This window comes from Cottoperca gobio, chromosome 10 (assembly GCF_900634415.1).
Source record: "Cottoperca gobio chromosome 10, fCotGob3.1, whole genome shotgun sequence".
NCBI classification, from domain to species: domain Eukaryota; kingdom Metazoa; phylum Chordata; class Actinopteri; order Perciformes; family Bovichtidae; genus Cottoperca; species Cottoperca gobio.
In genome coordinates, this window is record NC_041364.1 from 949240 (window position 1) to 965770 (window position 16531).

General features: G+C 42.7%; 1 protein-coding gene across 3 annotated transcripts; it reads right to left on the reverse strand.

Moving 5' to 3' along the window:
- Window positions 1-260: 260 nt before the first annotated feature.
- Window positions 261-16531, reverse strand: pcdh12 (protocadherin 12). Of its 3 annotated transcripts, XM_029441966.1 has the most exons (6): window positions 16473-16531; window positions 13235-16135; window positions 9324-9415; window positions 6713-6864; window positions 2843-3007; window positions 261-2071 (listed from the first exon to the last, which is right to left on the reverse strand). In XM_029441966.1, the coding sequence occupies exons 2-6, from the start codon at window positions 16097-16099 to the stop codon at window positions 1812-1814; spliced, it is 3534 nt and encodes a 1177-aa protein (XP_029297826.1). In that variant the 5' UTR covers window positions 16100-16135; window positions 16473-16531; the 3' UTR covers window positions 261-1811. The 3 variants fall into 3 exon arrangements, with proteins under 3 accessions (XP_029297826.1, XP_029297827.1, XP_029297825.1); XM_029441967.1 differs by having other exon boundaries at window positions 9324-9412; window positions 13235-16526; XM_029441965.1 differs by having other exon boundaries at window positions 13235-16526.

The window sequence follows — 16531 nt, forward strand, 5'->3', positions numbered from 1 at the left end:
GGTTCACCAACAGCTCAAGCAGCCTAACCTTCTAACCTTCACCAAAAAATAAGTTAATTTTGTGGGGACCGCATGTTTGATCCTGCGGAATGAAGGCGAGTCCCCATAATGTGAGCAGATGTCTGTACACACACACACACACACACACACACACACACACACACACACACACACACATGATGATGATTCACGAACATACTTAATTAAATGTGATGTTTTTTTAATGCTGTTTGACATGAAAGCATGACAACCATTGAAACTTCACTTTAAACATGAAACACACTTTATTGAAAAACTTACAAAACTGATTCAATGAAAATGTTTCACAAAAGTTTTCTTGATACAAAATGTTTTACAAAACAACTATGTACAAAGTGCTGTTCATATGGTTTTCAAAATACAGTGAAACAAATAATAAGACGACTTTGGATAGAAGTTAACCCGATAACTTAAGAGAGTTATTACTTATAATTCATCCGTTTCTATTCCAGAATCATCCTGAACCGCTTTACTGTCAGAGGGTGGATTTCAGTTTCATGCAGACGGAGCTGCTCTACTGTCAACAAACCCTTTCTTCCTGCATTCAGCTCGTTTCTGTTTAGTCTTGAGGACAAACAAAAAGACAATGCAACATTTCCTTCTGGTCGCCGGCTCGCTTTCTGCCGGCCAAAACACGAAAGTATAGCCAAGTATATTACGTCCTGGCGGACGGTTCATCCGTCCGGCCCGGATCGAGATAACAAGGAAACCAGACACATGTTCAACTCTCAGGTACACCGAGGATGTTCGTCTCCACTGCGATGGAAGTTCCTGCCTTAACTTCCTGTTTTCCTCCGTGGGTCGTTCCTCCTCTACCTCCCTACTTGTCTTTCAGTTTCTCTGTCCACCATACTACCTTGTGTTTTATTTAAACCTGAATCATAGTGTCGGGTGCTTCCTGTTTTGCTGCATCATTCAACACATCTGTGTTCTTACATCTGAGGATGTTGGTCCAAAGTGAAACATCTCAACATCTACACTTCAGGTTAAAATGATATTTACACACCTGACATCTTTAGCTTTTGAGACATTTGATGTTTGAGAGTAAGCTCTGTGAATAACTCGATGATCAGCAGAGTGTTTGTGGTGGAGTGTGTAGTTGTGAGGTGTGTTAGCGCTGAGAAGTAGTGATGTGTGTTCCTGCATCGCTTACGTCCCGGTGGCTCGTTATAGTCTACAAACAGGCTACAAGTCATTTTCATTGGCAGCTGGAAACATGAAGCTACAAACACTTAACGCTACCAATCAGAATTGAGCTGGACACAACTTCTTTCATTAGTGAAGCATCAACTAATCATACAGTATGTCTTTGTTTCGGAGAACAACGTATTCGTATTTAACAACATCATGACGTGAACACGGGCGACTTGTGACGACGCAACTGTCCAGGTTTGGCAATCGTGTTGCTTTTGTCGCACACATTGTGGACGTAGCATCATCGTGTGGAGAATTAAGATGATAAGAAAAAATCTCTCCATTTAGTTAGAATCAGTTGCATCAGAGGACATTTGCATGAAGTTGAAACTTCGTCAAATTCATGTTAATAAAATGAGACGATAACGTTCGCTCCATCTCTCTTCGTGTCTTCCTCTTCCTATAAGTGTTGAAAGCGATAAATCCTTTATAGCGAACATCTGATTCTACAAAATGTTACATTATTTACAGTCATTCAAATCATATTTAAGTATTTCATCACGTAATGCCTCTAAAAGCCCAACATCCTCCTCAAACACAGAAGCTTGTGAGTGTTTCCAGTGTTGAACTCTTTACACTCATTGATAAAGTCCTGAGGGTGCGGCAAGGCCCGACCTCTTCTCAGTGTTCCCAGAGTGCCTTGGTGCGGCGGCCGTGGCGGCCGTGGCGGTGCCGTCCATGCCCAGCGAGCGGCGGTACGCTGCAGAGAGTCGGTACAGGACGTCGGGCCGCGGGCCGGGGTGGGCGTCGGCCTTCTGCGTCATCAGCATCTCAAACAGCGTGCTGACCTCAGACAGGAGGGCCCCGCCCAGCGCGCCATCGCTCTCTGAAGTTTTACCTGAAGGAGGAAGCGGACAGGCAGGTGTCACTCAGGGAGGTGTCACTCTGCTGATATATCTGGGAGCTGAACATTGAAGCTCTGCTGGAGCTTCACTGATTATTGGTCTCAGAAATGCCAAAAACCTTCTCAAATGTGAATGTTTGTTGGTTTTCTTTGTGTTTCGTCATTGAAAATGTCTTATCTTTGTGTTCCACTGATTCATAGACAACAGACACGATTTGAACAAGTCAAATTATAACTATTTCATATTTAATATACCATAAAATAATAAATGAATGAAGAAAAGTGTTGGAAAGTTGTTAATAAATGTATAAATCCTACGAAACCCCACGTGACCTCTCTTATAATAAATCTATTTAATATATAATATAATATATATATAATATATATAATATATATATATATATAATATATCTATTTTATGTAGAATATATATATATATATATATATCTAATAAATATCAAAACACTATTTAATAATATTTTTAGTAAAGATAAATGCCATTCATTTTGACCAGTAGATGTGTGTATGTGTTGTTAATATATGCTATATATAATATAATATGTGTTATAATATATGTAAGACCTATGCATGTATATTCATCTGTATTTTATTTCTGCTTTTTGTAGGTCTGTCATATTATTGTTTATACATTTAGTTGTATTACTTGTATTCGTTAAAAATGAAGATGTGCAATTATCTTTTTAGACCAACTTTGTTCCTTTAAAATAGATTCAACAGATCAGCTGTGAGTTCTTTGTGTTTTACCAAAGGTGGAGAAGGACGAGGAGTCCAGGGCGTCCCGGGGAAGGAGCTCACTTTCAGGGGACGGAGGCCCAGTGGGGACAAAAACGTTGTCGTGGTAATCACCGGTGAGTGGCAGAGAGAGACGGGCCATCCAGGCCGGGTCGTTGACCTCCGAGAAGACGTCATCTGCAGGAAGAGAGAAGAGAGATTCACGTTAAATGTCCATGTCCTGAGGCTTCTTTCAGGACAGACTGAGGTTAAAACTGATCTTCCTCTTCAGTCTCTAACAGCCGAGGGGGAGGAGGATGAGGAGGAGGAGGAGGATGAGGAGGAGGAGGAGGAGGAGGAGGAGGAGGAGGCAGGAAGAGAAGAAGGAAACGACACAGTGTTTTTATCTGCCTGCTGTCAACAGGCTTTTCCTGCCATCCTAGGCGTCCCACGCGCTCTGAACATATCACGCCCACTAAAGACCTCTGGGTCGCTGCCTCCAGTCTGACACCACAGTGACTGTCGGAGGCGTAAACGCCGGGTGGGTCTGTCACGCAAACCGAGTCTCTGAGTCACAAACAAACCCATCCGACATGATTACACGTCTCATGTATTCACTTACTGTACAACATGCTGTCTGCAAAGACATGTGAAAGAAAAGCGTTGAACACCCTCGTGTCTCTGATCTTATCCTCATCACATCCTGTTGATGTCCCGCGGTGCCGTGTTGTTATCTGCTCGCACAACAACACGGTTCCCGGTCCGAGCTATTTTAAGTTCCATCTGATCTCGTTTCATCTCAACACAATGAAAGAGCTTCTCGGCGTGAAGCTGGAATCAGATCACTGACGCGAGGTGAGAGAGGAAACATCGTCCACGTCCTCCACGAGCAGACGCTCAGACACCGACACAGGCGAATATGAAGTCATCAATATAAACATCAGGATGAAACATCTCACACAGATGTTTCAGTCACAATCTCAGAAGCATTTCTAAAATATGTATACGTGTTGAGTGAAGATAAAGTCATTTCATTTATAAGTATCAGCAGCTCTGAATGCATTTAAAATGTTAATTAACTTGAAACTTAACTCTTAACAACATGTCAAGATGACAGCCTGCTGTACTCTGTAAATACTGATTATTGAGATGCAAGACAACAATTCATCAATTAATATTAGTAAAGCGACATCGACACATAACAACCTCATCATTTCTTAACTGTATATTTATGCACATATAAGTCAATATATACGTCTGATATCATCTAACCCGATGTGTTGCTCAGCCTCTACGTCCTTTTCATTATTTAATTATAGTAAAAGTATAAAGAGATTTATTATTTACTGATGTTGTAATGTGAAACCATCAGATGTCGATCATAATGTAACGTTCTTCGTCTCTCAGCTGACACTCATCAGCCTGCAGAGGAGCTGCGGCCTCCTTCATCTAACCACAACCAGATGCAGAGAATTAAATCTCTCTCACACACACACACACACACACACACACACACACACACACACACACACACACACACACACAGACCGCCCTCAGAGTTAATCCCCCTCCTCTTCTTTCCTCCTTTTGTTTGGGCAGCATTTCACCAAACACCAAAAGCTCTTTCAGTTACTAAACACATCGAGTTTCTGCAGATCCTTCGCAGATAAAAACAGTTTAACCTGGAAATTAAAGCAGAACTTTACTCCTTATTTAATCTAGAGAATCAAATTCAAACACTTTGCTTCAGGCTGGTATAAATCTTTGGTGCATGACGTCACATGGTGACCATTTATCCCAAGATTCAAGTCTTAAAGTTTGTTTCGATTGTTTTGATTGAAGAAAAACCCAAATTCTGAATAAAGCGATTCATCAAATGTGACGAGTTATATTAATATATATTAGCTATATTGTTTTTGAAATGCTAAATACCAACAAATATGGATTGAAACATCTTTCGTTTTTCAAATAAAGAAACAATCATACGCAGCACCACTGGTGCAACATACTGTATAATAAATAGTATAATACTTTTACTTTAATGAGTGAATGTGAATGTCATGTTATGAGTGAAAGGAGCTCTATGGAGGCTCTGGATGTTTTCCATTAAAGCGTTCTTTATAATATAACCAGATCTGTTGTTCCATTTCACCATTTCATGTTTTCCTCCTCGATGACGCGTGAAACCCTCCGACCAGCAGAGGTGTGACATTACCATCGTGTGTCGTTCCAAACTCTAATAAAAACCCATAAAAAGCAGGAGGAATACGTTTCACACGTCCCCATCATAAACGTAACAATAGCATCGCACATCTGAGAAACACAAGCGCAGTCCCACCATCACACACTCTCTGCTCTCCTCACCTGTAGGATCATCTCCAACAGAAACACGTCGGTGTGATTCATCACGCCAGCGTTGATGAAGGAATAGTTACAGGACACAAACATAAGAGAGAGAGGAATGTGTTGCCTCAACGGCTTCATCAAAGCTTTATCACACACACACACACACACACACACACACACACACACACACACACACACACACACAGTGAGCTGTCACAGTACTCTGGTGTGAGTTACACTGATACTACAGCCTGCAGGGTGGAGGTGAGTCAAGCATCACACACAGAACACAACATGCTCCCACTCTCTCTCTCCTGTTGTAAAGCTCGCTCTATCATCAGGCGGTAAACCCCTCCGCAACAATACCAGGAAGAAACTGTTTCACACACACACACACACACACGCACACACACACACGCACACACACACACACGTCTACTGTTCTGGCCTATATAATGGAATCCCCATTCTAAACTTTAAGTGTATGCGATGTTTGGCAGCTCCAACTTCTTATGTTACTTTTTACTTTGTCGTTTTATTCATTCAGCTCTGAACACCATCTTTACAGCCGCGGACAAACAATCACTCGACCTTACGGCGTGTAACTAGAACAGTGAAACACTCAAACACACATTGTACTGCAGGTGAAAACCTCTTAAAGTCACAGTGCGCACTCGACACTGATTACCTGTGTATGTAAAATGTGTGTGAGGGAGAGTAATACATTTAAAAGTGTGAAGTCTTCTGTTTCTACTCAATACTAAAGACCAACAACTACTAATATATCTAACAATGATTCAATGATTAACACGTTTACATTTAATGTAAATACGGTTAAAAAAAAGCATCAAAATAGAGCTTTTACATCCTCCCGGCCCGCTACAGAGGTCCGCATGTCTAATACTAATACATCTACACAGGAAGCCCCCTCACATGTATCACATGTTTCTGTATTCAAGCTTGAAAACATTCCATTTAAAGACAAGAACATAAACATGTGGATCAGCAGTTTGGAGTCGTAGTAAGAATCCAGAAGAGCGTGAGGCTGGATGTGGACGTCTAACCTGCCTCGCTGTTATTTCCTGCTGTCTTCCTGTTTTCTACATGTGTCCATGTGTGTGTCCGTTGAGCAGTGTGTTTGTGCTGCAGCTGCTTTTGTCCTGATGAATCAAAGAGTTTCACCAGGAGGTCGCAGCTAAACTCAGGGACAACACTTTAGTTTGCAAACGCTCACAGTTACGCAATAACTGCAGAACGTTTAAAGAAAGAAGTACAAAGGTCAAGACCAACACTTTGTTTTTGGCCTCTGATATTGAAGCTTTCAGAAAAAAGGAGATTAAAGTAAAGAGTCTTGTGATTTTCCAAAACACTGACGTCTGATTTTGATTTGACAACAAAGGCTTCTGTATTTCCTTTTGACTGTTTCTGATCTTTTAATGTTTCCAGTGCAGCTCAAACTTAAAGACCACGAGCAGAAATTACTGCTAGCCTCTGTTAGCGGCTATCATTGTTGATCAGTATGTGTGTGTGTGTGTGTGTGTGTGTGTGTGTGTTTACCTGCATTGTTGAGCAGGTTGTTGAGTCCCTCCTCCAGCTGTGGGTCTATGGGCGAGTCTCTTCCTGGTTCCCAGTCCACATCTCCGGCCTCGCTCTCACCGTGTCCGCTGTCTTTGGTGCTCTGCCAATCAGAACAGTCCTGACCGCCATATCTGCACATGATGCAGAAAAGAGGACAGTCAGATAACATCAGACACGACGACGCACTCCAACAAACTCAAACACAAAGGAGAGGATTAATACATCTTAATATTTCATGAATGTGAGAGCCGGTCAGATTCTCAACACTCATTCTGTTGTACAAGACATTTTAAAACCACTTATTGACCAATAAAGTCAAGTTTTATTAATATATATCACAAGCTTTTTCTAGAGGGATTCACACTTTGTATAACATATGAAACCCTCAATACTACTATAGGAAAAATAAATAAAAATGATTGTGTATTAATAAGAAAAGGTTTGATGCAACTTTTGCTAAAAGAAAGTTGTATTCCTGCAAAGGTTTCATTGCAAAACAAAATATGTTTCTCCTGGATCAAGCAGGACAACACTGGACTACACCACTGTTTTAACTGAATATATAACCTTTAAGTCTTTAAAGATTGCACACACAGATGAATTCCTACAATCCTCCGTGTCACAGTTTGTTTTCTTCCCAGAGAAACAAAGAACATAAATCCTGATAAAAACCAGACAGTGTGAATCTTAAGATCTGAGGTTTGGTGCAGTGAGATAAGCTGGTGATAAAATGTGTTTCAGGTGACAAACACATTGCTCACCACAAATACAGTCAGACACGTCTCCAGACCTGCAGCATCAGAATGTGAAGCTGCAGGCTCAAACAGGAAGTGCCAGATAAAGGTGAGCTCACGGACGAGTCACTCTGAAGCAAACACGCAACCTCATTTTATACCCGTATTAAAGACTGGAATCTTATCTGACTGTGATAATTACCTTCAACAAAGAAGTTTGTCAGCAGGATCTAAAAAATACTGATTTTCCTGACACTTGGTGGAAGGAAGAAGCACGGGCCGGAGAAGAAGCCATTAAATTCTGGAGCGGATCGGAAACGCGGGGCGGATACACGCAGCGTGTTTCTCCTATGGAAACAAGTTTTGGCGGAGTGACTTCCACTTCAAGTTACCTCACAAGGAACTCACAAGGACCTAACAGGGACCTAACAGGGACCTCACAAGGAACTCACAAGGACCTAACAGGGACCTAACAGGGACCTCACAAGGAACTCACAAGGACCTAACAGGGACCTAACAGGGACCTCACAAGGAACTCACAAGTACACTAAGGTGTGTGTTACGCTGAAACCCTGCCCCACTCGTATCAAAGTGGTGTCAGATCTAATCTTATCGCCACGGAGACGCTGAGGTAGCTGCATCCTGTCAGAGACTCTGAATCACTCAGATAGAGCTGCTATAACCTGCCTGCACACACACACACGCACACACACACACACACACACACACACACACACACACACACACACACACAACACACACACACACACACACACCAACATGTATGGGGTTGTGACACACTTCCTGGTGACATTGAGTTTTTGACTTTGTGTCCTGTTTGTCTGTTGCTGTTATTTCAGTCGCAGCTGGTCAGTGGGTCAGAAACTCTGAGGAAGACATTCATTTTCTTTCACCGCATCAACGAAAAGCAAACGTCCGCTCTGCAGTAATGTAACATCTCTGCATCGATCTGATTCACCTCTCCATAACACTCATTTATACACATTTATACAAGAGCAAACTGAACTGTCCTGCTTCAGGAAAACATGTGTGAGTACTTAAAATAGGCAGCATTCCCCTTTAATGTATGTGTGTGTCCTGCTATCAGTGGCAGCCTGGTTTGATCGGAGAGCGCAGCAGTGATCACAGCAGGGAACCTGCAGCCAGCTGGCTCTGAAACAAACTGCTGCTGGTGAACAGACTGATGGAAAAGAGGAGGAAAGAATCAACTTCCACATCTTTCCTTCAGAATTTCAATCGGTTTCATAGTCGAGCGGTGTTTCTACAAGGTCAGCGGGGAGAGAGCTGAATATCTGACACTGTGGCGTCAAATCTATTAGAAAACATGTTGAAGAACCACAAACTAAACCCGATTCTCTCTTATTGTTGTCATTCTGAAATCCTTTAGACCACATGAGACAGACAGTGCATAAAGGAAAATGACTTTCAAGAGGATCGTAAATCACACGTAATCTACAAAATCAATTCTGCCGTGCTATCAACTCCAGAGCAACATGTTCTCACAAACTCTGCTTTATTTGTGTTGGATGATAACCCACATACATTACCCAAAGTGTTGTTGGTTAACGCTCTAATGTCAGTTTAAAGGTTGATTTAAATAAAGATGATAATTTCATTATGTTTAAAATGAAAGCTGGTTATCTGGAATCTGAAGGTTTTGGATCAAATACTTTTCTTTTTATATCCACAGAAGGAGCTTTTTGGTTTGGCTTTGTTGTGGTTTTGTTGTGTCTACATTTGAGAGGAGATGGAGGAGGACGGAGGAGGATGGAGGAGGACGGAGGAGGATATTGAGTATAGGGATTAGAAGAAAGAGGAGGAGGAGTCAGACTGACCTGCCGTTGCGATGAGAGTATTTGTTCCCTCTGAAGTTGGGCCTGGGCTGCAGCTGACCCTGCCGGAGGAGAGAGAGGAGCTGGGAGATCTGCTGTAGGGAGGGAGGAGGGAGGAAGTAGGAGGGAGAGGAGGGAGGAGAGGAAGCATGGAGCGGAAAAGGGTTAGAATAATGTCTTTACATCTAAAGACTCATTATTTAATACTCTTTTCAGCTGATCTGAAACCATGAACATCCAGAAAATGTTAAGATTTAACTAAATCAAACTAAACTTTTGACACCTGAAGATGGTAAAACTTTCACAAAGACTTTCCAATTTCTCCTGTCAATCATCTATCCTCACATGTGCTCACACACTAAAGGCAGCTCAGACTCTGTCCTCGTTATTATTACTGATCCTCGTTTGCTTTCACTGAAGGAAGAATTTGAATCCAGGATTTTAGGCCTTTGTTTAGTTTTTAATGGACAGGTTGATAAATCAGGTTAGGGTTAGGGTTAGGGTTAGGTTCGGGTTAGGGTTTGTAGCTGTCGCTGACATGTTGTTTAGCTGGTTATAATGTGCGATTATGAGAGGTTTAGTTTATTAATGTTAATCTGTATGGAGGCTAACATGACCAAAGACCAAAAATTAAAGTTTAGACTTTCTGGTTTCTTTGGGGGCCAAAGATTATGGGTTTTGAAATTCAACGAGATGAACTGAGTGATGCGTCTTTCAATCCACAATCTTCTTCTTCTCTTCTCATGTTCAGGATGTAAGTACAGCGAGTGAATGTTAATTAGGGTGCCAATCAAAACAGCAGAGAACCTTTTCAGCCAATTAGAGCTGAATACAGATCTTTAGGTTTTATTCAGATTTGATAAAATGCTTTTGAACGCTGCTCTCCAGATCTCCACGGGACGAGCCTGCTCCTGAGTCTCACATGTTTCACTTCATCAATGTGGAGCAGTGTGTGTGTCTTTGTGTTGCTTTAGCTGCTTGAACAGTGAGTGCGGCTGATTTGAGCGACACCAAGGTAGAAAGTGAATAAACATTTTCTTTTCTTTTTTTTTGTCGTACAGTGTGAGAACCGAGCGGCTGCGTCCGTCTCACTGTCCAGAACGTTCTGCTGACAGCTCTGTTATACAGCGGATACACACTGCACACCAGGGAGGAAACACACACACACACACTGGAGAAAGTGTGCATGTGTGTGTGTGTGTGTGTGTGTGTGTGTTTGCTTGCATGCTAATATATGACTTTGTTTTAGCCATGACATTTGTGTGTTTTGTGTGTTTTTGCTTGTGCATGCTGCTGCGACAGGAAAGGGCTTCTACGTAAAAGCTTATTCTTCTCTGGCCAGTTTCCTTCTAGGATGGACTCTGAAATATGGACGAGTGGAGGAGGGAGGTGTGTGTGTGTGTGTGCGTGTGTGTGTGTGTGTGTGTGTGTGTGTGTGTGTGTGTGTGTGTATGTGTGTGTTGAGGTGGAGGTGAACAATAAATCCCCCTCCTTCCAGGCGTCTAGCAGGCCTCTTCCTCTGCAACCTCGAGGGAGGAGAGAAAGGTCTGAGGAGTGCCAACTGGGCCGACTGGAAGGGCAGAGGAGGGGAGGATGCTGGGTAAAAAGAAAAAGGCCTCTTCCTTTCTCGAAATGGATTCACGTGAGGATGTCGGACCTGGCCGAGCTCTTTGTTCTCCGTCTGCTGGGCGTTGGCAGCAACCTTTGACCTGCGTGAGGCGGGTCTGTGTGTGAACCAGCGCAGCAGTTCTATAGTTTAAAACTGTTAAAACTCTTGTTTCTGATGCCAAGAGGACGTTCAGAGCTCAATACAAGTTATATCTGAATTGATTGAATGTTGTTGGTTATTCCCGTCTTCTTAAAACAGCACACAATAGTGACGTCATCTATATTTTGGTATAGATTTATTTATATATATTTATATATATGTATATATATTTTTGAAAACCCTCAGAACTTAATTTTTATTTATAATTATTATTATTATTAGTATTATCATTATTATTATTATTATTATTATTATTATTATTATTATTATTATTATTATTATCGATATTATTACTATTATTATTATTATTATCGATATTATTATTATTATTATTATAATTATTAGTTTATTATTAGTTTATTATTAGTTTATTATTATTATTATTATTATTATTATTATTATCGATATTATTATTATTATTATTATTATTATAATTATTAGTTTATTATTAGTTTATTATTAGTTTATTATTAGTTTATTATTAGTTTATTATTAGTTTATTATTATTATTATTATTATTATCGATATTATTATTATTATAATTATTATTAATGTTATTATTATGATTATTAGTTTATTATTAGTTTATTATTATTATTATTATTTTATTATATGCAAGCCTTTTATTGATAGCCATCAGTGTCTTGTGCTTTGGTTAATTTGAGTTATTGTGATGTGTTTTATATTGTAATTATTCTTTTCTTTATATTTTGATGTGTGTCAAGCACTTTTTAACCATTTTGTTAAAATTGCTATATAAATAAAGCTTTACTTTTTTACATTTCTAATATTCTACACTAACTACACTTGCGTCCTCTTTGCTCCACTGTGTCTTTGAGTCTTTGTTGTCAATGTGTTTAACCAGCACAATATGACGTTAACACTTCACATCAACCAAAATTAGCCAGATTTAATCCACATTCCTTTAAACACTAATAAGATAAATGAAGTCACATAGTGAACTATTTAATATGTATTGGCTGCAAGTCTAAAGAGGCCGTCAGCCAATCCCTGATGGTTCAGTGCATTCACATTAAACACGAAGCACAGCTCGCAGCATGCCAATATCACAGACACAATCTTTAAACCTCTGCCCTCTGATAAAACACAGCTGACCACACATTTAACCACAAAAGACTAACTTTTGGAAAACTGTTGTGTTTGCAGTGCCGCTCTAAAGGTTAGATCTGTGTACAGTGCTCTGGGTTAGTTTCCTGCTCTGCACTCTGAGTTTCTGTTTTTAGCCTGAGCTGTTTTTCTTTCCTCTGGCAGCAGCTCAGACTCAGTAAAAGTGATTTTTGGGTCATTTGTAAGTGACAGAGCAGCGTGTCAGAGTGGTGTTAGCTTACACTACAAACACATCGCAGCTTACTTTAGCTCAGACCCCCCCCCCCCCCCCCGCCATCCTACAGAGCATGAGAGGAGTTCACCCCCTCCTCTTTCTCCTCTGCTGGTTTCAATATGAATCTGATATTTGATATTCCAAAAAAAGGACTGTCAGAGTTTCTTGCGGGAGGATTACTGTCTGTGACACATGAGCACCTGAATAAACTCACTGCTTTTTGGCTTCACAGTCGTCCATCAGCTAGTTATACCCCCCACGCACGCGCCTACACCCGACTCCAGCCTTCAGGCTGTCTGAGTAAGCCATCATTCAGGAGGCTGAAAAAGCAGAAAGGCTGCTGGGAAAATGTAATAGAAGCTGGTATGTGTGTGTATTAGCCGAGGTAGGTGGGGGAGACTCTTACTCTCTAATGGACTTCACTTCAGATTAATCTCAAAGCCTGTAGGGGGAGACTTAATTACTCCAACATTAACTGTAAGCACATGTTGAAATAAATGTGATCACACGTTTCAGATGGAAGTAAATTACATTTAAATGAGAGCCAGAAGCAGCGCATTAGACTTAATGTTTAAGCTATAGTGGAGATTGTAAATAAGAAGACATTAAGAACGCATCATGCAAGTTTAGTTAATTCATTAATGCAATATAAATGGTTGTATTTGTCATGTATCAGTTTTTTTTCTGCATTGAAATCAACTTCAGAACTTGTCATCATGCGTTTAAGCCTTAAATTGGAATCATGGAATAAGAATTAATATTTAGTACTGTGATTGTGAGAAAGAAGTAAGAACCGCATCTCACCTGCACTTCAGGGGAAGCTGAAGAAAGCTCGATGGAGTCTCCAAACGCAGCCATGGACAGTCGAACCAGGTTTCGAAGCATCTGCCGATGTTCTGCGTCGGGGCCCCCTCGTCCTTCGGATGTCCTCGGCCTCCTGAGAGTCGCCTGGGATGAACTTAACGATTCCACCTCCTCCCCTACAGCGTGAGTCTGCCGCTTCAAGGTGCTCGTTTGTGAGAGCGAGGAAGATGATGAAGGGTTCCTGGCTTTCCGAAGAGTCCGGTATGACGTAGCGGGCGTCAGAGGCAACGTGCCATCAAGCTCTATGTTTCCAGGTTTGCGAAGCGTTCTGCAGTGGTGGGTGGCAGGTTGAGTGGCATCCACTTCCTGATAGCCTTGGGAATGGAAGCTTGTGTTCATGACTGATGGCGTTAAGGTATACTGCCTCTCAGTTTGTTGATCGTCTGACATCATTGGAGGCGGGGCCAGTGGCTGGGCTTCACTATCATCCTCAGGAGGGTCATCCTTTCGCCCTCTGATGACAGGAATTAGCTGGATGTCAGACTTCCTGATGTTCTTCTGTGGGCGTCGCGGGTGGCGGGTGTAGGTTGACTCGGCCTGTCTGCAGTTGTAAGCCCGGCTGTCCCTTTTCTCTGGGCGGCAGAACGTTGTGACCAAAGCGATGGCCAACAGAAGCAGCAGGCAGGTGGCCCCCAGGCAGATCGCCATCATCATGGTGAAGCTGAGCTGTCCGCGGTTACCAGGTGACGAGTTCTTCAGATGATCCTTGAGATTGATGAAAGTCACCTCCAGAGTCGCCTTGGTGGCCAAGCTGGGACTGCCCATGTCAGACACAGCAATGTTCACCTTAAAGGTTTTCCCAATTAGCTCAGTAGCATTGGTGGTGTTAACAAACAGCTGGCCTGTTGCCTGATCCAACCAGAACAGTCCATAAGGGTTTTCATCAGCGATGAGGTAGCTGAGTTGTCCATTCCGACCCGAGTCTGGGTCTTCAGCCTTTATGGTGGATGCAAGGAATCCAACAAATCCCTCTCTGACTAAGTGATTGATTGGCAAAGGGGTGGATCCCTCTTCCACTTCATTCCCAAGCTCGGTCACAATCTCCCCCTTGTCTGTATTGACAGGTACACTTAGAGAAGCCACACCGTTTCTGGGTTTTGGCTCTTTGATGACTGGGTAGTTGTCGTTCACATCCTGAATGTCGATTTGCACAGAGGCCGTGCTGGTGAGAGGCGGATGACCCTGGTCAACGGCCTCCACCATTAAATTATAGCTGTGGGATTCCTCGTAGTCTAAAGGATGCTGGACACTTATGACACCACTGGTCGGGTGGATGGAGAAAGACAGTGGGCTAGTTTCCACTTCATTGGGGTTGCGTATGAAGTAGGAAACTCTGCCGCTGAACTCCAAGTCGACATCATGGGCTTCAACTTTGAGAGCGTGGTAGCCTGCCATGTTGTTCTCCTTGAAGGAGGCCTTATAGAGGGAGGTGGAGAACATCGGGGCATTGTCGTTCTCATCCAGAACATGGACATACAGGTGTTTAACACAAGAGAGGGGGGGATCTCCATAATCCTGGGCGAGGAGAGTGATATTATACTGCATTACCACTTCTCGATCCAGACTGCCATTTGTTACAATCATGTAATTGTCACCGTGGATACGTTTAAGGCGAAAAGGGCCAGATCCTTGCTGAATTTGTGCTCTCACTTTGCCATTTTCTCCTGAATCTGCATCAGAGACCATCACCAGAGCAAGGAAGGTGTCCTCGAGTGCTCCTTCCAGCACAGTCGACACAGGTGAGTTGGGTGGGGTCCAGGTCATGTGTATCCTTGGTGCATTATCGTTTACATCTCTAAGCTTGACGTGCAGTTTGCAGTGCGTGGGGATCGCATTTGGCCCGTTATCACGGGCCTGTATGATTACTTCATAAGAGGCCTGGGCCTCATAGTCCAGAGGTGCTTTGAGACTCACAGCTCCAGTTTTTGGATCCACAAAGAAGAGCCTCTGAACATCTTGATGTGTGTGCTTACTGAGGGAATATTCCACTTCCCCATTGGCACCCTGGTCTGGGTCAGTGGCCTTGAGGTTGATGATGGTTGTCCCACGGGCTGTGTCCTCAGATAGCTCCACAGTGGGAGTGCTGTCCTCAAACACAGGGCTGTTATCATTTGAATCCTGAATATTAACACGTACCAATGTGCTCCCGGACCTGGGGGGATTCCCTTTATCCCATGCAACCAGGGTAAGGTCAAATGTGGCATGAACCTCCCTGTCCAGTTCTTTGATCACCACCAGCTCTGCCTGCTTTGTCCCTCCTGGTGCGACTGTCACATCCAGAGCAAAGTGTTGGTTGACGGACAGCGAGTAGGTTTGGAGGCTATTAGGCCCTGCGTCAGGATCAATGGCCCGGTCCAAAGGGATTCGCATTCTGAGGCCAGCCGTCTCTGAGATCTCCACTTCCTGCAGCGTGCTGGGGAAGTTGGGACTGTGGTCATTCAGGTCCATCACCTCCACACGTACCCGCAAACAGTTCACGGCACCACTTTTCCTGTAGAGGACGCTGAAGGCCAGCTCGCACAGATCCGACCCACGGCACAGATCCTCCCTGTCCAGCCGACCCTGGGTGGAGACGACCCCGTCTCGAGTGCTGACGGAGAAGGGAAGGGCTTTTCCGTGCTCCACCACCTGGAAATCCTCCAGAGAACCGCCTTCGTCCCTCTGCCGGAGGTCATCGACCAGACGGCCGACCCGAGTTCCCGTCGGCTGCTCCTCCCAAACCCGGTACTGGATAGTTATCGATGACGGCTCGGAGGAGCGAGCGTTAGAGCAAAGACTCAGAACCAGAAGCAGAGCCAGCAGCATGATGATGTGAAGTAATAATGTCCTTCTGTCTCGTAGCTAAACAGACATTTCTAAAAATCACTATATAGAAAAATATTTGTTTTACCTTAAAATTTTAAAAGACTTAAACTGTTTTCTTTTGTAGTAGAAGTTCAAAATATCCTGTTTATCTTCAACAAACATTATATAAGATGACCAAATCCATTTTTTCTCAAAGTAACTAGTTTTCTTCTCACAAAACTAACATCTATAACCAAAGCAGTGAAGACAACTGTTGGTTTTATACCTAGAAAAAAATAAACATCCAGTACAGGAGACAATTATAGAAACTTCTAATTAAGATATCATCCTGTCCTGTGTTCACTACCAGCCTCTGTCTGCTATTGTTACTCACTCATACAGCTGCTGGCGTCCAGCCTCTCACTTCATCCTCCTCAACTCAGGAAAGTTTTG